The sequence below is a fragment of the Nipponia nippon genome, unplaced genomic scaffold (genome assembly GCF_047370975.1).
Source record: "Nipponia nippon isolate SJK-2023a ecotype South Korea unplaced genomic scaffold, ASM4737097v1 scaffold_10, whole genome shotgun sequence".
NCBI lineage: Eukaryota > Metazoa > Chordata > Aves > Pelecaniformes > Threskiornithidae > Nipponia > Nipponia nippon.
Window position 1 is genome coordinate 31,046,191 of NW_028262291.1, and position 27,576 is coordinate 31,073,766.

At 41.3% G+C, this 27,576-nt stretch overlaps 1 protein-coding gene across 6 annotated transcripts in view; it reads left to right on the top strand.

Moving 5' to 3' along the window:
• Nucleotides 1-27,576, top strand: part of MIDEAS (mitotic deacetylase associated SANT domain protein) — a 66,958-nt gene that overhangs the window by 38,125 nt on the left and 1,257 nt on the right. For 4 of the 6 annotated variants that reach the window (XM_087746347.1, XM_087746349.1, XM_087746351.1 and 1 more), the window contains 11 exons: nucleotides 5,753-7,439; nucleotides 13,599-13,919; nucleotides 14,902-15,247; nucleotides 15,710-15,776; nucleotides 21,070-21,212; nucleotides 22,085-22,188; nucleotides 23,570-23,645; nucleotides 24,834-24,922; nucleotides 26,070-26,219; nucleotides 26,425-26,601; nucleotides 26,998-27,197. In XM_087746347.1, the coding sequence (XP_087602473.1) occupies nucleotides 5,988-7,439; nucleotides 13,599-13,919; nucleotides 14,902-15,247; nucleotides 15,710-15,776; nucleotides 21,070-21,212; nucleotides 22,085-22,188; nucleotides 23,570-23,645; nucleotides 24,834-24,922; nucleotides 26,070-26,219; nucleotides 26,425-26,601; nucleotides 26,998-27,197 (3,125 nt within the window). In that variant the 5' untranslated portion in view covers nucleotides 5,753-5,987. Of the gene's footprint in view, nucleotides 1-5,044; nucleotides 5,182-5,752; nucleotides 7,440-13,598; nucleotides 13,920-14,901; nucleotides 15,248-15,709; nucleotides 15,777-21,069; nucleotides 21,213-22,084; nucleotides 22,189-23,569; nucleotides 23,646-24,833; nucleotides 24,923-26,069; nucleotides 26,220-26,424; nucleotides 26,602-26,997; nucleotides 27,198-27,576 lie in introns of all 6 variants that reach the window. The other 2 variants (XM_087746350.1, XM_087746348.1) reach the window with 1 other exon arrangement.

The window sequence follows — 27,576 nt, forward strand, 5'->3', positions numbered from 1 at the left end:
GCTTTGAGCTTTCACCTGCCTTTCTTCAGAAGACAGATTGCTGTGCTTTGCTGTATAGAATTTACAAACACGGTCTGTTTTCTGTTTTTTCTTGTTCCCTTCCGGGGCGACATGTAGGAAAGCTGTGCTGTTATCCTTCCTGTTCAAGGTGTCTGAAGGTGGTGAGTGGGAGGTTGCAAACAATCTGCAGGAATTTTGATGTAGCTAACTGTCTGGAAGAAAATGTGACAAAGTGAGTGTGCAGGAGAGGCTTTTGAGGGAGAGGTTGAAGCTGTTTTCATATACAGCAGGGTAAGAATAGGGTATGGATAAGCTGTGCAATAAGCTTTGCAAATCTACCAAACACAAAAACCGTCCCCTGTTTTCATTGCTTTCTTGGTTCTTACTCAAGGCTGTTGCAATAGGTGGTGGTTTCATAGGGGCAAATTTCTGTTAGCTGGCACAAGTTTCTTGTTTGTGATGCCCTGTAAGTCTCCAGTTATTTTAAAAAAACAAACCACCAAAACCAGAAACAAAACCTAACCTATTGAACTACCTCTGTCCTGCTGTTGCACTGGAGGAGTTAAATTTTCTTTGCCCTTTCTGCCCATACGTAAATAGCGTACCCGATTTTTATCTTTTGCACACAGATTAAACCCCATGTTTTCTTGCAGGATTGAAGCGGAAGTGGTAGCTAGTATCCTATATTCTGTTCTTGATTTTTTTTTTTACCCAGTTTGTTGTGTGATCTTAGAAGTGAGGTAGTTCCTCTGGTTTTTTTCCTCATTAGCAAAATGTGTGTCATGATTCTTTACCTGTTTCATAAATGTGGGATTTGACCGTAATAATGAGCAAATTGGAGAAGGAAGGCTCAATTGCTCTGTCTCAGAAGGACACTGACTAGCTTGCTGCGTTTGACTTAAATGTAAAAATTGTTCTTGGAACCTGTTCGTCATCATTAAAAGTGGTTGAGCTTCTTACAGGGGAGATCAGTAATTTGAGTTGCTGGCAGCAGGAGGATTTAGTGAGAATGACTCTCACTGCTCTGACAGATTTCCTGTAAGGACCTGTGGCAGCATTGTTGCAGTCAAGGCTGAGAATGTACATTAGCTAGAACCCAGGTACGCTTTTTTTTTTTTCTCCCCACATGAAAAAAACTAAAATAGAAGTGTTTAAAAGCTAAGATTAAAGTGGTGAAATAGAAGATGGTCTGCGACCCCTTGTTATTATTTTCTGCATCCTTAATTTTGCGAAGGTTTGAGGAGAAGTCAGAGTCTTTCCTGAGTCATTTCTGCAGCATTCTGTCAGAGAATTGTGTGCAAATGATCTCAAAGGAGATTAGGAATGTGCAGGATTTAAACTTGCTTATCATGCCAAATATAGGTGGTGTAGCAAACGAACTCAGCAAAGTACAGGACAGCACAGCCCTCAACAGCTGGGCTGAAGAGTAGGGTTTAAGGTTACTACAGTGTGTGAGGTCATGAACTTGATATGTGAAATTGTACGAAAATGCGCGTACTTAGTGAAGAGAATATTTAAAGAAATGGAAAATGGTGGATGGTTATTAAATACACAGGCAAAAAGTTTTAAAGGGAGATAAAGATATTTTATATTAAATGATTGCAATGGAGTGTTTTTAATTTATTCTCTAAATCAAATAACCTTTTAACTTTAATTAAAAAAATACATTAAAAAGGTTTTATAGAAAACCCTTCAGGCTGATGATAAACTGGGACAAGATGGTTGCAACAGATAGGGATGTCTAAAGAATTTTGCAGAACCTACTTTGGGTTGAGTAAAATCTGCTAAGAGGTTCTCAGGGCTGGTACCAGCCTAGTGAGTGGCTCTGAGTGCCTGTGCCCTGCATTCCTCAGATATCTCTGCTTTGAAAGGACTTCATTAGTTTGAGAACAGCATCCTAGATGCAGGCAGAGACTCCTCCTTAGTCCTGTTGTATACTTAAGTAAATCCTTCAGGAGACTTTGCCTAAATCTAGCCTACATGGTGTTTTATATGTGTTTATGATTTTCTTTAATGCTCTAGTGCAGATACCCTGGAGAAGGTTTACCTAAAAATGCTAACCCTAACTTCTTTCAGTAAGGTGCCATAGGTTACTTTGCTTGTGGGTATGTTTGGTTTTGGGTTTTTTTTTTTATTCCAGAAAATACTGCTTAAGTGCGCATTGGGTATATGTGTATCTAATTTGAGATTCTTTTTAGGTCTAGAAGAGAAAGCCTTGCAACATGAAAAATTCCTTAGAAATCTGAAAATATTTACAGTATTAAAGGTGGTGACTTACAGTTCATATTCATCTGAAGAAAGGTCGAGAGATGTTCTTGCATGCTAGAAGTTCCTGGAAGTGAAAATAACTGATGATGTTCCATGCCAAATCTTAGAGTTATTAAAACAAAATATACTGATGCTGAGTTCTGCTTTTTCTCCGTGCAGTCTAAAAGCAATGCAAGGTATCATAACACTTCAGTATATTTGGAGGCAAGACACAGTATCTTCTGGGAATTAGGGTGTCAGAACTGGCTCTGTGCTTTATTCAAAGGTAAGAAATGGTCAGGGGCATACTGCTGCAAAGCACACCTGGAAGTGTGTTGCCATTTTACTGCGCTACTGCAGGCTGACTCTTGTGCTGAAATTAAAATAAAACAAAACAAAAAAACCCCAAAGCTGGATGATGATAATGTGAGCTCATCCCTCAGCCTCAGGGAGGGAAGCCTGCTTAGTCATAGAGCCAGCAGTGCTCAGCCAGTGAAGCTGCCAAGCGTGAGCTTTCCTGGAGCATAGTCATGCTGCAGCTTGAACATCTGAAACTATGGACTATTATTATTAGGATGACCTACAAGGTTTCTGCAGTTTTTCTATATAGAAAGAAATCCTAAAAAGCTAATTTTGTGATGTTTTCTTTTACCATCTAATACTGGATGCACCAAATCCTCTTTTTTTCTTGGTGATCTCTTAGTTATGATTTATTTATTTTTGCATGCAGCTGGGAGAGCTGAGATGTTCAATAAGCGCGTTTTGTTCAAAGTACCTTAAATCTCTTTCCTCCCTGGTAATGTCATTTTCACTATCCTGGGTTTTGTGATATCTTAACTTCAGTTGTTCTTCAATCACTATGGTCTTCTCAAGTGACAAGGTAACTTCCCTAAGAGGCATATAATATTTTTTTAGGACTCCTTTTATGGAACACAGAAGTACATATTCCTTTCCCTCCTTTAAGTTATCTCTGAACTTTTTTTTTTTTTGTAAACTTTGTATCTTAATACTTTTGTTTCATCTCTTTCCTAGATAGGTACATTTCTGAACGGGTCTGAGTTAGGCTTTGCAATGCTGGTGGCTTCTTGTGTAGTAATGGAAAAAACAGAGCCAAAGTCCACACAAGTGGAGGCTTGGAGAGCTGTGCTAATGCAATGCTTTCTCACGAACCTGAGAGCCCTCTTTCTAAAGGTCTTCTGGATACTGGGGTGTGTGTGCTAGTTGCAAATCCCAGCCACCACTATTAAGAACAGCATCAGCTGTTTAGTTTTTTTCTTTTCTTTTTTTTTTTTTTTTTCTTTTTTCGAAGGGTTAAAAACAAGGACCCTTGAAATTGTATGCCAGCTTTTGGGCAGTTATCTTTGTGTTCTTCCTCAAAGTGTAGAAAATCTGCAGCAGAGCTTCTAAAGGTTGTCCGGCAGGTTTAAATTTGATCTAGTGGTAATGTCTTCTGATATACAGAAAAACTTGCATTCTTTTTATCTGAATTATGTGACTGATCAATACAAAAGCACACAGAAGCATCAGTGGAAGGAAAACTCTTACAAGGTTGTCTAGTTTGGAGAGAAAAATAGCTTGCTATGATTTCAGAAAGTAAGATAGTGTCAGAAACCACTTAGGAGTATTACCTCAGGTATTGTGGTTTAGCTGTTAGCTCTGTTACATTTGTAGCAGTGCTGCAAAAAGCAAGGAGAGAGAATAACATTAATGCTCCTGAGAGGTATATAGCAACCTTTCCACCTCTACTTTTTTGCTACCAGGGATCCAGTTTCCTGCTGTAGGATGTTTTTTCCTCTCCTAATGAAGTTTTGAAATAGGAAAAACTTACTGTATGAAATCCTCATTTGTATACTAGTTGCAGTTTAGAGAGAATTTTCCATCTCACGTGTCCGTAATTTCTCCTAGAGTTATTTTTGTCCTGTTGAAAGAGGACTGGAAAACGAGCCGAGACGTTGTGCTTAGAGGAGGGAGGAACGCCCTGGCTCCGTGATACGGGGTGGCAGAGGTCCATGGTTTGTAGCCAGGGCGAAGCGGGAGGGAGCGTGGGGGGAGCAGCTATGTAACAGCCTGAGGAAGTGAGTCACTTCGCTCTGAAACACAGGCTCATGGTTCCAGTAGCATTGAAGCCAAGCTTGGCCTCCGAGGTGGAAGTTGCGTAAGGTAATTTAAAGTCTTTGTCTTTTCCTCCTCATCATGCTCCCAACCCCACCCCGGTATTAAAATCTGCACTGCAGCCATATCCATTTAGAGTAAACTCAAGTTACAGGACTTCAGTGTGCTGTATGCTTATTTATATTTTATTATTTTTCATTTTATAGAGAGAGAGAAATGGATTGCAGGTTTCACTGGAGGGGATGTGTGTGTTAGTCTTATCTGCTCCACTCGGGAGAGACTTTATTTTACAGCAGAAGGGATGCAATAAGAATAGGTTTTTAACAATTCATTAAAATCTTTCTGAAATATATTGGCAGTGTGATTTGAAGTGGAACAGAGTGCATACTGAAAAGAGACAGTAACAGAGACTTGCACTTAATTACTTGAGTGTTAGTAGTTTAAGAATTTAATTAAATTTAAAACTAGACTTCTTAAAACGTTTTAGGTGTCCTACTAGAAATACTGGTGTACGTGTTAACACATTAGACCTTAATCCTGCAAACTAAGCTTTTAAAGCCTAAGTTTGTGGATAGCTTTTTTCTGTGGAAGAGGAGGGTAGAATTGTCCTAGACTGCACGTTCCAGAAAGGCTTTCTCCTATTATGTTTATAGCTTTACACTAACGCATATTTGCTGGTGTGCAGGAGCAGCTGTAACAATCTGCCTGAACTACTTTTCTGTGAGTGTGACCTGAGCAGGAGCAGTTACTTTCAGCTGTTGGAGAAAGCTTCTGAGAGGGCAACAGGTTGAGCAGGCCCGGTCTTCAGCGCTTGGACGCTTGGTGGGCAGTTCTTCACTGGAAAGCAACTGTAATGATGGGGGGGGGGGGCAGTGAATGATGGGCTGTCGCCTGATCCTTTCCTTCAAAACTGAGCATCTTGCTGCGTGTTTGGTTGCAACCTTCGTGTACATGTGTGTGTTTTAAATGCCTTTGGGAAATGTCGCCTGATGTTATTTTTCTTTTGGCGAGTCATGAGGGTTTTTTTGTTTTGTGTTTTTGAGTTCAGATTAAAACCAGATTATTCTGGCTACAGGAAGACATAGAAGTAATTGGCCAGATGAGAGGGAGTTTAAGAGAAAAACCTTCAGGATGAGCTTGAGTGATTAGTCAGAAGTCTGTGTGCAATTGGGAGTTGCATCATGCAAATACAGTGTGATATCTGTTTTGTGAAATTAAGTTGTTTTGTTTTACGTTCTTCTAGCAGGTCAGATCTATTATTTCTTACACGTATTACCCTGATCTTCGTTTCCGTGGGATATGGGACAGACATACACGTTGTTGCTTATCGTGTGAGGGTTTATATGCCAGTTATGTCTGTTGATGATTCATTGCAACTGCTTCTCTATTTCAGGACCTGTAACTAAGTGGACTCTACTGACCTCTGAACCACAGAGGATAAGAGTGAAAAGAAGTGGGAGAAGCACACAAAGAAAAAGGAAGTGGATGCACTTTCATCGGGACTTCTTTCCTGCCCTTTATTACTAAAACTGAATGGAAAAGAGAGACTTCCGTGCCTTTCCTCCCCCAGCCTCAGGGATGGGTGGATTGTAAATACGGTGTGTACAGCTGGGAGAATAGACTGAACCATGAACCTTCAGGCTCAGCAAAAGTCTTCAAGCAAAAGGACTGGGAAGCGAATTGCCTATTTTAATGAGCAGGAAGTAGCTGTGTCATCAAAAGAACCACAGCAGCAGCTTAAGGAAGGTCAGTACTATGGTCATGGAGGGAATATACCGGTCTCCCAAACTGTGGAGATTTCTCACACAGGAGGATTAACAAGTGCCCCCAACAACGTTGCTTTGATGAACTCTGTTTACAATCAAGATAGGGGAGAATCAATGATGATGTCCCAGACGGTAACAGCTGTCAAATGGCAGAATTCACTGATGGGCAACCGGTTGCCAGAGAGGGGTGACAGCCACTGGCAGTCTCCACCTTCGATGTGGAACCACAGTATGGTTTTTGGGGGCAACCCAAAAGGACCCCACCCCAATGCTGGTGCCCCGGGCTTCTATGGCCACCCCGAAGCCCTTAAAAGAAATCAAGAGAAAGGAGTGTTCGTGTCACAGCTGGACTTGTATGGAGATGCTGTCCAGCAGATGATGTCCCAGAAGGCTCAGCTGGAACAGCAAGCCCTGGTTAGACAGCAAGCTCAAATGAATTCTTTTCATCAGATGCAGAAACAGCAGCAGCAGAATCAAAGTCTGCCATTACAGCCTTTCCAACTTGCATTTGGTCACCAAGGCCAAAAGCAGGGTCTTCCTGAATTGTTACATGTCTTTCAAGAAGCCCCAGCTTCTTCCAGTCCAGCATTTACTGCTCAACAAAAACAGCAAGCTCTTCCCCAGCTACAACTGTTTGAAAATTTCTATCCTCAGCAGCAGCAACAGGCTGCCACACAAGCCTTCAGTCTGCAGCAAACTACTTCCATAGCACAGCCTCATGTGGCGGCTGCAGCACCTCAACATCACATGATGGCACACCAGTTCCAGCAAACAGAGAGGAACCAGGAACTATTCAAGGCTCTAACAGAGCAGAACCAACAGACTGTGCTACCTCAGACCCAGATTCCCTTTCCAAGAAGGTCACGGAGACTCTCCAAAGAAGGTGCCGTGCTGACATCTGCAGGGGAAGTGTTGGCTTCCAAACAGACAGAAGAACAACCTAGCAATTTATTTCTGCATCACTGGCAAACGCATCAGCAAGAGGTCCCCTTACAGCAGCTGCCTGAATCGCTGGCCCACAACAAAAGTAGCTATTCGCACCCCAAGAGAATGGATCTGGGGCAGAAGGATGTCCTGGTCAATAGTGAGCTGTGCCAGATGGAAACAGACAGGCAAGCCGCAGCCCAGAATGGTAGAGAAGGGGAGAAACAGGCAGCAGCAGCTGAAGAAAACACTCAGAGAACTAATGATTTTCAGGGTGTCAGAGGTGGTGTAATCCAGAGTACACGACGGAGACGGCGTGTTTCTCAAGAAGCCAATTTGCTAACTTTGGCCCAAAAAGCTGTTGAGCTGGCTTCTCTTCAGAATGTAAAGGTAAGGTATACATCCTAACCAATATAGCATGTTTTAGACTACAAAATAGGACTGAAATGAAAGGAATTTATGTACATATGCAGGATAGGATGGTATCTTGATGCAAGAAGTGTTGTAGTTGTCCTGGTTTTGGCTGGGATAGAGTCAATTTTCTTCCTAGTAGCTGGTATGGTGCTGTATTTTGGATTTAGTATGAGAATAATGTTCGATAACACAGTGATGTTTTAGTTGTAACTACATAGTGCTTACACTAGTCAAGGACTTTTCAGCTTCCCGTGCTCTGCCCGGTGCACAAGAAGCTGGGAGGGGGCACGGCCAGGACAGCTGGCCCAGACTGGCCAAAGGGCTATGCCATACCGTATGACATCCTGCTCAGTATATAAACTGGGGGAGTTGGCCAGAGGGCAGTGATCGCTGCTCGGGGACGGGCTGGCCATGCATCAGCAGGTGGTGAGCAATTGCATTGTGCATCACTTGCTTTGTATATTCTTCTGTTGTTATTATTTCTTCCTTTGCTGTCCTATTAAACTGTCTTTATCTCAATCCGCGGGTTTTACTTTTTTTCTGATTCTCTCCCCCATCCCACTGGAGGCCGGGAGGGTGAGCGAGTGGCTGTGTGGTGCTTAGTTGCCGACTGGGGTTAAACCCCGACAGTAGTACAGCAAGGGCAGCTCTGGAGTGGTGGCACGTAAGTTCAGCTACTGTAATTCATAGATGCGGGAGAATAGAGGTCTCCTAGTGCAGTGAAACCACCTAAGGACAGTTTTATTTCACTAATACTGAATGTGAGTTTAGCCCAGGGCTTCAAAATATGGATGTTTTCAGCTTAGGCCTCAAGCTGATCAGGAGTTTAGAGAGACAAGTATAAGCAGTTCACTTGGTGTCTTTTTACTGGTTTAACATTCCTCTTCCTTTTATGTTAAAAGACTGCTGCTTACCTGCCAGTTTTTCAGTTTTAGCAGTTGAATTGTTTCTAAATTGTGCTATCTAAAAATGACCTAATGCAATTTACATGTTCAATATTTCCCAAATATTAAAAGCCTGAGGAAGCCTCACTTATATGAAGAACTTATACCAGGCATAAGAAAGATCTGTCTGATGCAGTATCCTGTTTCTGAGAATGGCCTGCAGTGGATGTTTAGAAATGGATAACCTGCGGAGAAAGTCTGCCTGTAGACCTTCTGTAGGGCTTGGTGGGGAAGAAATTTAGTGTTGGCTGATGAGGTAGTTCACTACGCTTATCCTTTTGGTGTCCTATCAGTCTAAACTGTACAGTATGTATTCCATATGGCAAGATGACAGGGTTCAAAATTAACTAGCCTAGAGGAGGCAAGTGATGGGATTTTGGAGTTGGGTGGGGGTTTTTTGAGGGTTTTTTTTGGAGGTTTTCTTTCAGTTGTGGTTTGACTAATCTTTCATTGAGTGCCTCTCATGAGAAGTAAAGCTACACTTTTCTTTGGGAGCTTTGTTGCCCTAAGCTGATGAGATACGGACGTTAGAGCATGAGCTACTTTTACCTACAGTTTTGCCACTTGGGTTGCTGCCCTGTCAGACAACAAAGGGAAGGGAATTTTATTCCCTCTCTTGTTCTCGTCATCATTTTCTTCCTAGTCTGTCTGTGGCCATTTTTCCAATGTCTTCCTTGGAGGGATGTGCTGTTTGAGTGAAAGAACTGAACTAATAAACAATGAGGCAAATATCCATAGCCTACTCCATCTCTTGCACAGCTGACAGGAACCAGTGACTGTTGATGCTGTTTTTCAATCCTTTTTGCTCTAACTCCAGTTGAACAAGCAGATTTGATAAAAAACTAGTAGTAGTTAGCAGCGTGAGCTATTTGCTCATACTCTCCCAGCCATTGTATGTTTATATTGTAGAAAGGCCTACAATTCACATTGCAGTCTGATCACCAGCATAGTGGCAAAAAAAGCTAACAGAGCATCTAGGAAAAGGCCCTGAGAGGCGAAGTGAGAAATTGACTGTTTGAAGGCATGTCTGCTTGCAGCTTGATTCGTAATGTAAAGCCCGAACAGAGAAGTGTTTTGACATATGCTCTTTTGTTCTTTGCAGTTATGCAAGCAGCTTGTTTGCTCCCATGATGGCACTATCAGAAGAACTCTTTATGTTTAGATCTCTTCAGGCTTTCAGGATGAGGTTTTGAAAGACGTTAAAATTCTTATCTGAGGTCTGATGGATTTTACATCTTTAAGGGGGCTGGATATCATGTGAGGGAGAAAAAGAAAAAATGTTTATGGGAGGAGAGTGGTCTCCTCTTATCAGTGTCTTTCTGTTTTAAGCAACCTAGAAGCCTTCTCTAGCATAGGTTTTGTGAAAAGCATGAAACAAGGCCATAGGATTAAATTATTGATGAGAGAAGATACATTCATAATTTGAACCAGTTGTTTGAACATTCCAATGTAAGTGTGTGTACCTTATACAGAAACATTATTTTGGACAGCAATATCTGTCTACGTGTAGTGTCAAAACTGGTGCTTTGCAGCAGAGCTGCCCATCATACTGTGCCTGCCGTTTTCAGGTGGTGCAAGCTTATTGCTCCTTACAGGCTGCAGCAAATTCTCAACTCTTAGTTTTATGTTTTCATTTAGCATAAAACTGTTACATGCCAAAAGGCGATGTAATTTGTTTTCTTTAATAGTGCAAAAAACTTTTCTCAGATCCAAAATAGTCTTCTTAAGGGTGACTGGATTTAAATATTCCTTTATGGAAGGGAGACAGAGGTTTTGGTTACCTGGCCTCTTTCCCCTGGCACAGGGCAGGGCACCAGCTGTCACATACAAAACAAAAAAATCCATTTGTGGAATTGCAGTTCCGGACTCACCTCCTTCATGGAGAAGCTTCAGTTTGACCACAGAGAGAAGCTGCCTTTACTGTTAGCAAGATGATGCAGAATGATGGCAGAAAGCACTGTACGAGCAGGTGTTTCTAAAAAGCTGGTGTGGTGTCTTGTCTGATCTCAGCAGTGTCCTTGGAACAGTTCTTCCAGCTATCGCAATCAAGTTTGGTCTGTGAATTCTGTATTTTTTAGAAAGCATTTGAGGGATAGACAGGATCAATGCCAAAATGACTGATGGGTTCCTGTGGGTGGACTCTAGATCACTAGCTCATCCCTCAATATTTATGCAAGAGTCTAAATGGAAGTGCAACAAGTTGTACTTGCTTGAATTATCCAGCAGCTTTCCTGCCCTAAATTTTGCAACAGAGATGCTGAGCTAGCTGAAAATCCCCTAGCAGTTCTACAAGTGAAGGTCCTGTCCCTTATTCAATGACTCCTTTCTGTTTACCTCTGAGCATAATCAAACAGTTGAGAAACTATTTAGGGATCTGAAACAAATAGCTTGATTCCAAAATCAGTCATCTCCCCTGTTAGTAAACCTTAGATATGTGTGATCTTGGTGTGGACCAGAGCATCTTTAAGGATGTCTCAGCTGTTTATATTAAGTTGCCAGTGGGGCCTTCTTTCTATCTCTACTACTGTTCAGGTCTCCTCCTTCCTCTTTTCTGTCAAAGAGGTCATCTCTCCCATCATCAAGGCAGAGAGTCCTTTGCTGGTTACCTCCCAATCTTGAAAATAAAAGGAGCATGATTAACTGATCATACAGCCAAAGAAATGTGACATCTTTTGTGTGACTAGCGGCCATAATTTCCTCCTTGTAGTCAGGAAATTAGTTCATGTCTCTTGACCTACAGAGATCTGTGTAGCAGACAGGAAGTATCTGAGGTTTGTAGATTGGTCAGAATTGGTGCTCGTTCACATATTCATGTTACCATGACGTGTTTGATTGCTGTTATTCTCTCAGGTACCCAGAAAGTATGCTAGAGTGTTACACTAGTAACAGGTACCTCAGGAGGGGAAAAAAAAAAATATCTGATTAAAACCAAGACTTTTCTTGGCAGCAGGCTAAAGAAGGTAGTATGAATGCACCGCTCTAAACAGTGGTGCAAAACTATCTACTGTGGATCCTCACTGCCAGAAGAAGACCCCAGATGTTTAACTAGGCTTCAGTAATAAGGTGATAACAGCATAAATTTCCCTGATGAATGGAGGCCCACGAATAGCAGCATGAATGCATATGTGAGCTGCTTCTTCAGGTATGGGCAGGACTAGTGGAAGTAGGCATCTGTTTCCAGTAGATGACCTGTTTATATGTTTAAAAAGGCATCTTTGTTAGTCTCTCTTTCCTGAAGTAGTGGAGAGAGACTACAAAAATTTACAAGCGCTCCTTACTATCTAGAGGTAGTGGTCCCTAGTGACATATCTGTCATCATGATGAATGCACTCCAAATCCAAAGTTGGTGGTCTTATGGGAAAGTACAGGTGCATATCACCAGCCTGGAGTGAAGGGAGGACCTCAGAGCTCATGAATTCCTCTTGCAGCGCAGCCTGGGGCAGCTGATGCCAGTTGTGACTTTTCAGTTGTGTGTTTCATCATTGCGGGATGGGGGCAGATATCTCCAGTCTCTTGACGAAGCAGGCAGACTTCTAAACTGCAGTGTCACTTGTGGGATAAACCCTTCTGTGCACAGTTAGCCTTACTCTAATAAAAGGTCTTGGAGGGAGGCAGTCCTAATCTTCCCGATATGATTGATTTTATTTGCTCAAGCTTGGCACCTGGCTTTTTTTGAAGGCTTACTGTTTCAGAGTGGACTTGTTTGCTCTTAAAAGCAACAAAAATTACCAGAACTCTCATTTGGAGAGAGGCCAGAGCACTAACTCCAGGCTCTGACTGATGCATCTTGTGACAACACAGTTGCGCTTCCCTCAATATAAATATAGTATCAAAGTGGGACTTCAGTCTAGTGTCCTTCTAGCTATCGTGGGTTGACTCTTCATGGGCCAGCTGGAGCATGTTCTCTCGCTCATCAGTGAAGCCGGCTTTCATGATCTGTGACCACAATGAAATGACTGGGGGGGCATCTGAATCCTTATGACAGAAGCTGCTTATACTAGCTCTTTAATCAGGATTATGTATTCTTGATGGCAAGCAATAGATTCTTTTTGAGAACTTCAGTAAATCTCCGCAAAATTTTGGAAGTCCAGGTTGGAGACCTCTTGTCATACCTGAGAGATAACGTGCCTTAGTTTCCACCTACAAAACACAGCTGTTCAGGTAGATTCCTCAGTAGATTGTGGCTCTGACGAAGGACGAGTTTGCATACCTAGTCCTATCCAAAGGCTTTCCAAACAGAGCTCTAAGTTAGAGAGAAGTTCTGAAATGCCAAAAGGAGCATCTTCTACAGCTTCTAGATTGCACTTCATCAGAGCTAAAGAAGGCCTTTGACATCCCTGAAGAGAGGTGTTTTTGAAAGTTGTACTTTAACATCTGGCTTCTAAGTGAGCTGGCAACTGCTTTTGAATTGAGAGTGGAATGAACATGTGGCTAGTCATTTGAAGGACTAGAAATGCAACAGTACCTGAAGCCATTTGGTGTTACAGTATCCGTGTGTTTAATTCAGTAACTCATCCTCCATTCCCATCTCCTTGGAGCTCAATTTTCTACGGTTTCCATGAGTAAAAGAAAGCAGAGACATGGAAGCTGTAATACCAATGCAAAAAGTGCCGTCTTGCAGTTATGCCTTGTTGATTCTGCTGAGTAAAAGTCCTTCAGGCTCAAGCCTGGTTAGACAACAAACCTCAAAGGCTCCAGTTATAAAAAAGTTAGTTGTCTCTGTCATGTAACTCAGAAAAAATGGAGCAAAAAGCTAGCTCTGTTTTTTGTATGAGAGATTTAATTAAGATTATCATTGTTCAGTCTTTCCTGGAACAAAAGTCCAATATTTGAAATTAATAACCTGCAGCTTATGATCATTACTAAAACTGAAGAACCTTTGTTGGAAGTTATATGGCAGGGCACAAATTCATCTGGAAAATAAAATGTCACACTGTAGGTAGTGAAATGATACTTAAGAATGATGTATACAAATATTCTAGTAGATGAGACTTCAGGCAATCCTCAAGTAATTTTGAGAAATTTTGGTAACACTTTTATGAAGTATTCTTTTTCCTCCAGTAACACTTTTCCAGATCCATTTCAGCTTGCAAATTTCATTGAGAAACTTGATATACACTGAAAGTGAGATATCATCTGATTTATTAGGTAAGTACTGCAGAACTTTTAAGGAATCTGGTTTTCTTCTCAGGAACTGGATACTTCGGAAGAGAAGAAGAGTGTGCTGATAGCAGCTCCAGGACCTACAGCTGCAAAAAGTGTTGTGGAATTCGCCAGTTCTTCACCAGCTCCGAAAAGAGCCCGGGAGGATAACAGCCTCGTGCCTCTTATCATTCCTGTGTCTGTGCCAGTGAGAAAAATTGACTTGCAGAGCCTTGGAAAGGAAAAATCTGAGGATGGAAAGCTCCAGAGAGGCCAGACAAATGATCGAGCTCCTTGTGAACGCAAGCCTTCTGTGATAGTGACTCGGAGGCGATCTAATCGTAATACTAACATGGAAACCTCCAATCAGGTATGGATAGACTAAGAAACCAAAGATGAGCCAAATCTGTTCGATCTAATTACATAGTTTTTATCCATAAACTTTTCCATTAAAGCAGTTTGATCTCAAGGCTTGGGCTCAGAATGGATGTACTCTGTGGACTGTGGATTTTTTTTCATCATAATATTGCCATATATTTGGGCATTACTGGCTTTTCGTGACCTACAGCTAATACTAGTACAGCCAAGCAAAGCTGCACTACTAAACAGTGACTAAAGTCAGATGGTCAATAACACTAGAATAAATAGTCTGAGTAAAGAATGCTTTCTCCATATGCACGTAGATAATAATAAATTATGAGTAGTGCACATATCTTTGTATATGAATAAAAGACAAGGTGAAGATTTATTCTCATGGAACTGAAATCTCTTACAGAGGTACTGAAGGCTGATACTTGAGTGTTCTCCTTCAGTGTGGTGCTGTTCAGTGGGGTTTTGGGTTTGATTTTTTTTCTCTTCTATTCAGAAGTACAGTAGAATGCTCAGATACCACAGAAATCGCAGGCATCTAGGAAGGTTTCTCTGCATTTAAAAGCTTGACAATCTAAGACGCTATTGTTATATTGTCTTCTGTTCTCTTATCGCTGTTTGGTGTCACCATGTATCTGTACCAAGGTTCTGCTATACTTTTATGCCCTCTTTTAAAGTTACCATGGGGTCATTATCTTTCCAACCAAAGGCTGGACCAGCCATATGTGTAGTTCTTGTAAAGTATAACTTCATAAGCACTCAGAGCTAGTGTTGATACCTACTAGTCCCTGTGTCCATTCCATTCTCCATCTTCCTCCCTCTTTCCCTTTGTGCTAATTGTTGAGACGCCCTCCAACTGCCCTATGCAAATTTTGAGCTGCCATGAAAGAATGTTGTCATCTCACTGAAGTTTTTCAAATGACCTGAGGTTTTAAAATGAAATTAAGTATGTGATTTTTTTTTTTTTTTTCTTCCCCTAATAGCATGAAGATGCTGTTCCAAAGGATGAAGCAGAGGGCTTTGCCCGGAAACCAAAGCAGCGGCCAAGACCTGAGCCACTCTTTATACCACCAAAAGCTGGCACCTTTATTGCACCACCTGTTTATTCTAACATTACTCCATATCAGAGCCACTTGCGGTCACCTGTCCGTCTGGCAGATCATCCTTCGGATAGGAACTTTGAGCTACCTCCTTACACTCCTCCGCCAATTCTTAGTCCAGTGAGAGAAGGTTCTGGGCTATATTTTAATGCTATCCTCTCTTCAACTGGCCATTCGGTTCCACCTCCAATGACTCCTAAAAGTGCTCACAGAACTCTGCTTAGATCAAGTAAGTTTCACTTTATCCTTCCTTCCTTGGCTAATTTATGATTAGGAACTGTGGCGTAACAGGAGGAAGATCATTACTTTAGGAGGTGTGGTTATGTGGAACTGGGACTTCTTCGCGATAGTCTGGGGAGCTAGGATGAAGGAAATGCAATGTTGCTTCCATCTGGGCATGCATGTTAAGATACATTCACAAGTAATCTGCAACACCCCCTACTGACATTCTTAGGAATGGAAAAGTCAGTTCTTCCTCTAACAGATTGTCATTATCTTGAACGGAGTGGACAGTAAATAGTTAGTACTAAGATGTAGATGGTGACTGGAAGGTAAGTTCTTGGTCATCTTAAACTCCTTTAGCATATGGGTGCCTTTTTTGAGAGATGGATAGCTCTGATAGATGCTGTGTGAAGAATATATCTCAAACGCAAAGATGAGCTGTCTGAGCAGTTATTTCTTTTCCTTGCAGATAGTTCAGAAGTTACCCCTCCTGTTCTTACGGTAGTGGGGGAAGCCACCCCGGTCAGCATTGAACCGTAAGTACCCAGTATATTCTTAGCCTGGTAGTAAATGTGCTTCTTTTCTTCCTCCTAAGCCTTCAAGCTGCTCCCTGTACAGTTGATGTCTCTCTTAAAAACATTAAAGCTATTCCTATTAGTGACTCAAAACATAAATTGTCTTTATTAAAAGTTACTCCATGTGATAAATAATGTTTGTTTGGGCAAATGCACCTTGCAATTCTGGTGGTTAACTGCTTTCTGTTACTGCTCATCTGCTTCCATGCTGAAATACTGTTGGTTAGCTAAAGGTGTATCTGTCCTGTTTTTTGTTTTGTACAAACACTTCTTTGTATGCTGTATGTTTGGTTTAGAGTGGGGAAATAATGCTCCTTTAGAGGAAGGCCAAAACATAGTATGGAAAAATGTCGTTAGCTCTCACATGCACTGGTCAGACTGCAGGTTAGCTGCAGCGCAACTGTGAACATGACTTCACTCCCACCTGGGCTAGCTCAGTCTGAAAGCACTACAGCCGGTTGAGCTAATAAGCCTCATTAGTCTTTTTAGTTGGCTGTGTGCTGGGAAAGCTCAGACATATGTGGACCCAGCAGCACTAGGGAACACAGTTTTGGAGATACTGAAGCTGGAGTTAGGAGCTTAGGCTTGGTGCTAAAGCTGAGCAAAGTAGCAAAAAAAGCAGAGTAGCAAATGTATCTCACAGCCCTTGCAAACCCTCTGGGAGAGTTATCAGCTCGAGTTCAGTGCAAGGTTGTTCCAATTCATTATTATACCTAGGTTAATGAACTCTTGCGAAATCTAAACGTGGGGGTGCATGGCATGGAAACACCTGTATGCCATAAAAACACCCACGTGGCACTGCATTGCTGACTGTGCAGTCAGGAATCTCGGCTCTAACTCTGCAGCGTATCCTGTAACGTTTGAGATGTTTAACTCAAACTCTTCCCAAATAAATACCAAGCTGCTTTTACTTTTTCTTCCAAAATGGCGTCTATTTTAAAAATTAACTGGAGCATTTGCTGTCAATTTTTTTTTTTCCTTGCCCTTTTTCCATTCTGCCTTCCTGTTTGAAGCTGAGTTTTCTGCACTTTTGGCAACAGGCTATCCTGAGCAAATGTTGCAATTGTGAATGAACCATGATTATTCTTGTCACCTTTGCAAATCCCTTCCAGGCTCAGCCCATTCATGGAAATAACCACATTTGGTGTTTTTTAAATCTGTTTTGAAAATGCCTTAATTAATCTTTTTCTTGTTGGTTCATTGCACACTGATCCAGGGGAACCTCTTCTTGGACAGATATTTTTTGGTTCCTTCCAGGTCTTGATCTTTGGCCTCTCTATGATGCAATTGTCTTTGGCTGTTATGTCTGTTGGTTTAAATTGCTGAAGTTAATGACATAAAGTTAGCTGCAATTTTAGTTGTGTGTGAAAATTTTCAAATTTGTTGCTGGCAATTTCAAACCATAGTAACTTAGTAATACAAGTTCGTTTCCTGTTGCCAAAAGGGAGTTATGTGCAAAGAGTTGTCTTGCTATCATCTTAAGTCTTACTGAACAGATGCTTATGCAAGTAGATAGGTTTAACTTTTAACCAAGATAAATTAACAAACCGGTGTCATTCTGTGTTGTCAAAGTAATCAGTTTGCTGCTCTGAAGTGTTTTGCAGCACTGTTGTGGTCAGTTATGTAGACATATCTTCTATAACGGAAATACGATAGGAAGCACTTTTTTTAAGAAAAAAATATTTAATTTGATTTGGTAGTCTTGACTCAGTCAGAAGTTGACTATAACTTGTGATTACCTGATACTGTGTTCTTAATTGCTTGTGCTTTGCCAGACCTTCTGCTAATGCTTCTCAAAAGGTCATTTCATTGCAGAGATTTGGAATAGGAAATGTGATAATGAAGCTTAATTCTTCTATATGTGAAGTAGTTCAATAGGCAGCTGGTGTCACCGATCTTTGTGTCCTATCGGTTTTGCAGTTCAGTTGCTTCAAAGTCTTAAAGTCACCCCTCAGCTAGCCAGCCTCAAGTATAGCTGTGGTGCATCAGCTGTGAATTGCCTTCCCAATTTACAGCCTCAATTCTGGATGTTACCACACTCAGCTGTATAGCGGGGCATCCCAGGAGCACCGCCGGTCCTTACAGGCAAGAGCTTTTGCTGTACTGAAATCTAGGCTTCATCACTAAAGGAATCATGGTATAATGTAGCTTGAATGGACCTCTGGAGGTCATCTGGTCCAAGCCCTTGCTCAGAACAGGCCAAATTAGATCAGGTTACTCAGGTCAACTCTTGCAGTGGAAATCTGGTTTTAGTTAGACATTGCAGGTACAAGGTCTAATTCCTAGGCTTTTCTAGCCTAGGGATGCCACATTCTAAGTTTAGTTTCAAGATTAAAAGTAACTTCTGATAGCCCTTCAAGCCCACATTCTTTCCCTCCAGCTTTTCCAATTTCCTCTCTTCCTCTCACAGGTGAGGCTGAGGAGTCTGTCTTGGGACACAAAATCTCCTAATTTTTCCAATGGAGTAACAGCCGCTTTATCTGTTGCCAGTTGACAGCAAAATGTCAGTTTCTGTCAGTCATCCCTTCTAGGGTGGATCAGAATCCATTACTGTTTCCTCCACTGTGAAACTGCATGCCGTAATGATAAGCGAGACTAATCACAGTGAGCAGAATACTCCACATTAACATCATTCTTCAGTCCCTCACAATGTGCTGAAAGGAGGACTTATCAGGGTGTTTGTTTTTAACAAGGTCTTCTCAATCTTGCGTGAAATCTCTTGCTTTTTATTTTTGGTCTGGATTGTGCTGTTTCTGTCCAAGATAATCAAGACAGGTGAAGGAAAAATGGAAAACTATATAGCGTTATAGTTTTAATAGGCTTCTGTACCTGTAAAACACTTTAAACTTTGAGGTTTCCTTGGAGTTCTTAATTCTCCATGCAGGCTCCATTTTTAGTGTGCATTTGAAATTGAATTACTTTTGAGAAGCAGATCGTGAAACAGCTACAATGATGAGCATCAGAGATGGGACATTTTCAACTGCCTTAGTTCTCCCCTGCCCACAGCCACGGTGTGAGATATGCAATGTCTCTGTCGCTTTACCTTCGACAGGTATTGGAGACGGTGTTTTTGGGAAAATGAGTATATGGCAGCCTAAAACTTTCCTGCTACATCTATCATGCTGGATGTCGTCTTGTCATCACCTACTGGAAGGAAGTTAGCATCAGTCTGTGCATCTAGCAGATTCTGCTTGTCCATGTAGGAATCCCACCCCATCAGTGTTGAGCTGCTGCTGAATGAGTGGTTGAAGTTGAAACAAGTGTGTAGGGTAGTTATCTTCTGCATCTCTTTGTTTATACACACATGAATTGTAAACCATTCCCCGCAAGTGTGAGGAAGTAGATCTGGATCTGCTATAGATGCAAAAGAAATCGTTTGTAAAATCTCTTTTTATGTGTGTTCGAAGTCAGCTATTTGTTTTGAATGCAGGCTTTTCCAACTCATGACATCTCATGATGCAGATACTGACAATAGCAAAGTGATGTATTAGGCAGAAAAAAGGGAATGAATGTGTTTCCTTCTTCCCTTTCCATAATAGAAAATGATACCCTCTTCCTTCCCTTTGACACCATAGCCTTCTAGGACTTCAAAACATCCTATTCGAACATTTGCTATTATCTGTCTGGGGTTTTTTTAATGGGTTATATGTGTTGTTTCAAGGCCTACCCACACGTTTTCCAGGCTCTTGCTTTCCTAATAGACATGCATGTGTCATTTCAGAACAGCAAAGGACCAGATAAGTCTGGAGGCTGACATTTCTCAGATGTTTTTGTTACTATTCCTTATTGTACTAGATGATCCTTTTTTCTCGGGTAACTGTGTTTCCCCTCGTGCTGGGGAACCAAGCCAAGACTTGAGAATTATAGCAAACCTTGCCCTGGGCAGGGAGTTTTGCTTTTTTTTTTTTTTTTTTCTAATGAAGCAACTCGAGTTTAATCAACTTGTGGGCACTGTCTGATCTATTCTCTCTCTCTCTCTCTCTCTCTCTCTCTCTCTCTCTCTCTCTCTCTCTCTCTCTCAGCTTATTTCTCCATCCTTTACTATTTCAGGAGCTACCAGTATGGTGCTAGTTGACTGACATCTGAAAGAGGAACATTTTTGCATTAAGCATAGCTATCTTATTTCAGAATAAGAGATTTTCGTTATATTCTGAGTGGTCTGAGCAGCAGCTGTTCTCAAATATCTTGGTTTTCTAATATCTAGGTTTTCTGAAGGGTCTTCTTGCTAGCTTAGTTTGGACATTTCTTTTGTTCTCTCTTCTGGACCTCTGAATTGCATATATAGTTGCTATATTACTTAGAAAGTTGTCCTTGGACTTATCCAATATATTGTACACTGAGTTTGTGTAGCTACTGCTGTCTGTCTGTGTATTTTGCCACTGAGTAAGAGATGTAGAATAATGACAAAGGACATCCGTGCTCTCGCTGCTTGCTGTGCTATTGGTGTAGACCTCTAGGCCTCCAAGTCTGGTAGAGCAGTCTTTCAGTGGTGGTTCTTCTCTATCTCCATGCACAAAATCCTGTTTGCTGGTACAGAGTAGAATCTCTGTGGATGGTCACTTGACTTAAAGCAAGTATAGTTCTCTGTGGATTGCATGTTGTAAAAAAATCTGTCTGCCAATTCAGAATCTAAAAGTATGGGATTGTTGCTAAAAGAATGGGATTTGCTTTTGATACAGAATGAGCAATACAGCTTTCATTGTTTTTTATTTTTGGTTTCAGTTGTTAGAAATAGTTTCTAGAAGATACTAGCTTGTGTCAAGATCATAAAGGACCAAGCTTTGAATTTGATCCTGCTTTGAATGGGGAGTTGGACCAGATAGGTTGAAAAGGACTTCTGGAGACTAAATGATGCTGTAATTCTGTAGTTATGGCTGGCAAAACGTTAATACTAAAAAAGGCTCACCTATCTTATGCATGAGAAGCAAGCTCGCCGGAAGAGAAGTCCATGTGACAGCCTCTCAAAAAGTGATGATTATTGAAAGCTAATAACTGTTCTTTGAGCAGTTATTAGGGGATCCTAATTTAAGTACAATTTCAACCATTGCTGATAAGACAATGGAAACTGGTAACGGACGTAAAACCTCTCACCTTTTGAGTCATTAATGTAACCTACAACACCTGAAAGCTGTTCAGGTTATATGCAGGAGCCTGCTGCATTTCAGTTTCTTCATAATTAGTGCTTTTAGCAGAGATAGAGACTTCCTGGATATTGTAAAGGGGTCCTGACGTTTACTTGTTACCTCTTCTGCAGGAGAATAAATGTAGGAACTCGCTTTCAAGCAGAAATCCCATCACTCCAAGACAGATCTCTGGCAGCAGTTGATGAACATAAAGCAGAGCTGGTGTGGCAGCCGTGGGGTGACCTGGAAACCAACAAAGTCACCCAGGAGAATGGTAAGAATGTGGAAGGCTGGTAAATGGGACTGAATTGTCACGGTTGTAGTAGGGATAACCACATATCTACTGTAGGCATAATTTAAAATCTCTCAAAGTTGCCAGTCAAGTGACATGTTTGAGTGGTCTTGAAAACAGTCTTAGGAGTAAAACTTTGGTTCATCAGTTTGTGTGTGGCAGGGGGGAGGTTGATAGGATTGGTTTTTTTCATTGAGATAAAATGGGACCATTTGTTACTGGTCAGGCAAAGAGCAGCATTTTGCTCAGTGAAGCTTCCTTGTCTTTGTTAACATTTGTATGCCACATGCCCTCAACTTCTGCATTTTCAAGGGATGTTCTAGACATAATAGTATTTTGGAAAAGTCACGTTGTAGACAATAGTCAGGATGAGGAAGCAAGAGTTGTGGCAGCTAGTAGCAGACTTGGGGAGCTGTCTGCTGTTGGTGCACATGGGTGGTTGTGGCATGTGTAAATCCTGAAGGGAAGAGGAAGTGGGCAGGCTTGGAAGAAATCTTTCTGATGAGAGAGAAAAAAGGGTACAGTGAAATGGAAATTCACCATATAAGGGGGGGATTCAGGAAATCTCTGAGGTGAAGTGAGATGGAAAGATATTATAGGAGGGAGGAGATTTTCAAGAAACTCCATGTGTAAATAATGCTGCATGCAGAGTAGTGTTGTGTGACCTTGCTGTCTAAGGAGTTCTTGTGTCCAAATTTGATCCAGATAAATTTGCAAGGACATTCAACTTCTCTGAGAGTTTTACTTCCTGTTATGTCTAGCCCTGCTTCAAAAGAGCTAATTAATGATGCGAATCCTGTAGGAAACTCCATTTTAATCTTATCTGAATTTTTTTGGTACCTCTGTGGAAACAGTGGAAAACCTGCTAGCTGCTGCCTGTTCAAGCATTTTTCCTGGGGCTGGAACCAACCAGGAGCTGGCGCTGCATTTCTTACATGAAGCAAAGGGAAGCATTCTGGTGAGTCTTCCCAGCTTTTCACCTTGATGTGGTCAAAGGATGTTAATGAAGGCCAGGTAACCTGTCACTTGATGAGAGGAGAGCCTTGCAAACTCCTTCCTATGCATCTGTCTCCCACTGTTTAGTGTCCCTTGGATGTCCCTAAAGTGAGTTCTGCCTGATGTACAGTGCCATGTTCGCTTACTGTCTTGCATATTTCCAACTTTGACATGTTTGGCTTTATAACAAACAGTCTACCAGGGTGAGTGAGCTGAGATTGCTAAATGGATGTTAAATGTTGTACTCCTGGGAAGGTGACCATGTTGGAAGGAAAAATCAGAGGCTGGGACTGAAGCTGAGACATAAAGTACTGTATCTTGCTTCTCTTACTTTTGGCAGATCCATTTAACTTTTCTGAGCATGTCTATAGAATGGCTGTGCTGCTAATTTTATATCAGTATTGTAAGACATGATACACTTTCATAAATGCCCTCTGACACCCCTGCGAGGTAATATCTAAGAGCAGAGCATACGGCACAGGGTTGTCATCCTTTTATAGTTCTATGATTGATTTAACCTGGCATAAATCAGCCCTGTGGTCAGGAATATCCCACACTTTTGCCTGGCTGCTTGTTTCCCATCCCCTGTAGTGCACCAGCACTGAACCTTGTGAGACTGTATTGACCTGCATTGGAGAAGAGAACAAATAAAAAGTAGTTTTTGTGTGTACGTGTTAGGTTTCTGCTAGGTAGGTTCCCGGAACCAGCCCACTGTTGTGAATCCTGTTGCTGGCATTAGGGAGGAGCAGGACTGCCCCTGGCAGCAGGAGCTCACTGTTAAGGTGGTTTAAACTGCTAATGAAAGCATGACTCCATTCTCCTTGCTAACTTTGAAAGCACTTCCAGTTTAAATGGAAAGTAAAAAGCAGCTTGAGAGGGTGTTTTTTTGTGTGGAATCTTTCAGTCACATGACTACTCTGTTTTATTTTGAAATATTGCATAGTTAAATGAGGCAAGATCACAATGACTTGGATGTTTAAGACAGACATCATTTAGGGCAGCGTTTTTGGATGTGAGTATGTAACTTAGGCCTTCAGTAAATGAGAGGAAACTGCTGCACGGTCTCTGCCTATGGAATTAACTCTCTCCCAATACTGTGGTGGTTGTGTTGGAAAGTGTCAATTCGCAGAGACATGAAGAGGTGCTGAGAGCTTGCTGCTTGCCTATGGTACCCAAGACTCAGTGGATAGTCAAGAATGTGATTTTAAAGTTGTCCCAAATGTTAAACTGTGCTATGATTCTTTTCAGTTAGCTTGCCAGAAAGGAGAGGATTAACAATTGCCTGATCTTCATTTTAAATATGCCAAACATTAAATTAGTTATTTTATTTGTGTTTATCTTAGGGAGCTTTGACCAAACTGCTATTGAAGAGGCCACTACGACCGCCTACCCACCCTTTGGCAGATTATCACTACACAGGTTCGTTAACCAGAATAACTCTGTGCTGCCTGTCTATCATAAAGGAATTTTTCTGTCCTTTCCTGCTCTTTTGAGGAACTCTGTAACATTACAATAAGATTAAAAGACCACTCTTATCTCTGGTAAATCAAATGCTGGCTTGTTGGGAATTTTGCCTGTGCAAATTATGACACTTACGATGTAAGAAACACCGTGTCTCTCAGAATATGTGCATGTGTGTATCTGCATGTCCGTGTGTTCTGATTTCCTTTATGGGGAAGACGGAACACGATCCCTTACACTAAGCCACAGAGAATGCAGAAAGATAGCTAGTACATGCAAGAAAGAGCGTGGTAACCTCAGAACCACAGCCTCTTTGGCATGAATTTCCAGGGTGGAGTTAAGAGGGGGTTTTATGGGAAGAGTTTTCAAGCTTGCCAAAGAAAGCTTAGCCAACTATTGATGCCTGTCAATGTTTCTGCAAAATTTAAATACCGTAAACTGCCTTTGTAGTCTTGTACCTAATTAGAAAATAGTCAGCTGTATGACACTAACCTCAGTGATCTAGAGTGACCCTAGCCACCTGAAAGACCTGATGTAAGGTGGTAGAGAGACATCTAATAGCTGGCGCCACAAAGCATAGAAATTATATTTCTTCATTATTACACGCTCCTACTATAACGGTTGGGAAATATTACTTGAGTAGTATCTATAAGGCAGAAGGAGATTCCAAAATGTGTTTATTATTAGAGGCAAGGGTGTTAGGATAGTAGGAATATTTGGGATGTAATAAATCTTCAAGTACAGTGGATTGCTGCTGAAAGAGAAGGTCCTGTTCTCCTGCCCCACCAGTTCCCTTGTATAAAATTTAATGACTGGGCCACCACAAAGTGTCAATTCACCTTGCTGTTTTGTTGGAAAACATCTTAGTTCTCCTAATTGACTGTTTTTTGCACGCTGAACTGAGTTAACCTGTGGTGTGATGAGTACTAGATCTAACACAAAGGAAGAGATGAGAGGAGGGCTGAAGTGGAGCAGTAGGGGAGGGTTTAACAGCAGTCTGCAGTTATGCTGGATTAGGTGCAATGTGAGGCTGCACCGTTAAATGTGTGTATTGGTCTTATTTAAGGTGAATGTGAAGAAAACGTACATGGAAGAGTAAACATTTGAAATTGCAAGGGTTTCAGTTACAACTTTTTTTATCTACAGGATCAGACAAGTGGAAAGTTGCTGAAAAAAAACTTTTCAACAAAGGCATTGCAATCTACAAGAAAGACTTTTTCTTGGTCCAAAAGCTTGTAAGTTACTTTTTCTTTTTTTTTTTTTTTTTTTTAATGACAGCAATGATACATTCTTACATGTTTGAGCATTTAATACAGAGAGCTCAATCTTGATTTTTCTGAAACCTCAGTATTCAGCATTGTCCTGCACTCAAAAGATTTCAGAGAAATTTTATCATCCAGCACAGCATAAAATCTCACTAGATAGCTAGAACAATAGTGTTTGTTTTGCTGTTGTTGTTTACTTAACCCTTGTACTTACTGCATTACTTCCATTAGTCCACACTGCAGATATCACTTCTACAGGGTGTATTTATAGAGTGCTGGTAATGTTTCAGTATGGCTTAAACGGCTTGCTTATAAAACTAAATAGAAACACACCCTTGCTGCTGATTAAAAGGACCAAAGAAGGATATGTGAATGATGCATCCTTTAGGATCTCTCTTTCTAGTTTTCTCTGACAGTGATAATAAAAATGATCATACCCACCTATCTTCATGAGGTATGACACTTCAGTGGGGGGGAAATCACTGAAGAAGAGTGCAAAACCAGGAGCTGCGTATTTCCTGAATAAATTCCCAAAAGGCATTTAAGTTGCAAAAGCCTATAAGCTAAGAATATATTCCAAAACTTCCAGGAAAATCACTGATAGAGAATATGTACGATCACAGGTCTGTACTGATAATTGCCTACCACCATGTGTGGATGAAATGCATGTGGCCAAAATGGGAAAGGGCCGCAAACCTTCTTTTCCATTTTTGGATCGGTATTCTGGTCTGGTCTTCTCTGAAGTGCTGCTGGAAAATAAAGCTCCCCCATAAAACTGAAAGGCTGCTCTCAAGCCTGACAGCTCAGTTAGACTGTTTTGGAGGCTAAGAGGTGCATTAAGCTTACAAAGTGCCAGGTTCTGTCACCTTTACATTGACCAGCTTTTCTTTGGAAAGTTGGTCCTGTAGTTCTCGGTGAGTAACAGTGGCAATAGGGGATGGGCTGCGGGACAGGGCATACAGGTGAATATGACACAGAAAAGAAGGCTTTAACAGCACTTGTTGTGGAATGGGGAAAGAAAAATACAAAGTGTGTGTTTATTACACCTTTAGTAATTATTTTTAAGCCTTCTTAAAATCATGTAATCCATTGGACTTTCATGTTTTTTAAACACCAGATAAAAACCAAAACAGTGGCTCAGTGTGTGGAATTCTACTACACATACAAGAAACAGGTGAAAATTGGTCGGAATGGGACCTTGATCTTTGGGGACATTGATGTTGCTAATGAGAAGTCTATGAAAGATGAAGCTGAAGTTGACATCAAGGTAACTTCCTAAATTTCTCTCACCTCTTTTGGGCTGTGGTGTGAAGTCTGATTTTTGTCTGTTGTCTCATTTGCTGGTAAAATCAAAAGTAGAAGCAATCTGGTCAGTGTGGAGGAGTTCAGATTCACAAACTTGTGTCCTGTGTCACATAATGACATTTACTTACAGACACCAAAATTAACAGTTCCTTTATCTTCTGGTGAAGAGTTCCCATAGGTTTGCACGCGTTCTTCCTCCCAGAAGGGACATTTACAGTGAAGAACAGGGGCATGTGGAGGAGGAGGAAGAGGAGGAAGAAGAGGAGGCAGAGGAAGGATTGGATAACAGAAAGAAGAGCACAGTTCCTCTCAAAGATGAACAGACACTACAAGACGGTCTAATAGTAAGTGCTGCATTGTGCATGTTGTGCTTTGTATGCCACCTTCACTCTGCAACTAGTTTAGAAAATACTAGGTGGACAGTTCCAGATGTAAAAAGTTCCCACCTGTAACTTCTCCCAGAGCAAGAGACTGGGCTGAGGTAGCTTAGAGTATTACTAGCAACCAGTAATGTGGTGGGAGAACTGGGATGAGTAAGGGGAAAAAAATGCAGTATAATTCTTTGTGGTTGGTGCACACATAGGACCATGGTGAGAAATGTCCTGAAAATATCCTGAAGACTTTCCTGTTAAATGAAACCTTAATCTGGAATAAATGAGGCACAGGAGCTCAACCATTGTTTTCTTTCTGATGGTGGGTTTAAGTTTCAGTTTGCTTTAACTGTTCCCCTCTCTCCAAAGGCCAATGATGCCAATATCAGGAGTCAAGAAGCAACTGTCACAGGCAGAATTGGAAGGAAGCCAAGGGAGACAACAGTGAAGCCTCGAAAGCCGATTACTACTCCAGTGCAGAGGAGGAGGCGGAAACAAAAGATAAAATCAGATGCTACCAGTAAAACTCAGAACACAGAAAACACATTTCCATGTAAAAAATGTGGCAGGTAAGAGCAACTCTGCTTCCAGCAATAGTCACAGAATTGCAGTAGGGCATCTCCTGTGGAAGCTTATTCTCTAACGAGCTTTCCTTCTGTCTATTTGGGCTAGAGACACTGGCAATCATTTTAATGACTTATTTACCCCACTAATATTTGCCGATTAGGGGCTTTTACATATATTGATATTAAGATACTACTACTTGGATAATTACCTGCTGCTGACTGTTTTTCCTCAAATGGAATGAGACACCACCTGCATTTCAACTGTGTGCAGTATTTGGTGTTAAGTTACACTTTCAAACAGCTGCTGTATTGCCCCTCTGTACTGCCTACGTTTTTGTAACAAGCGATTTCTATATGTTAGCTGGGTCACATATTAAGAACA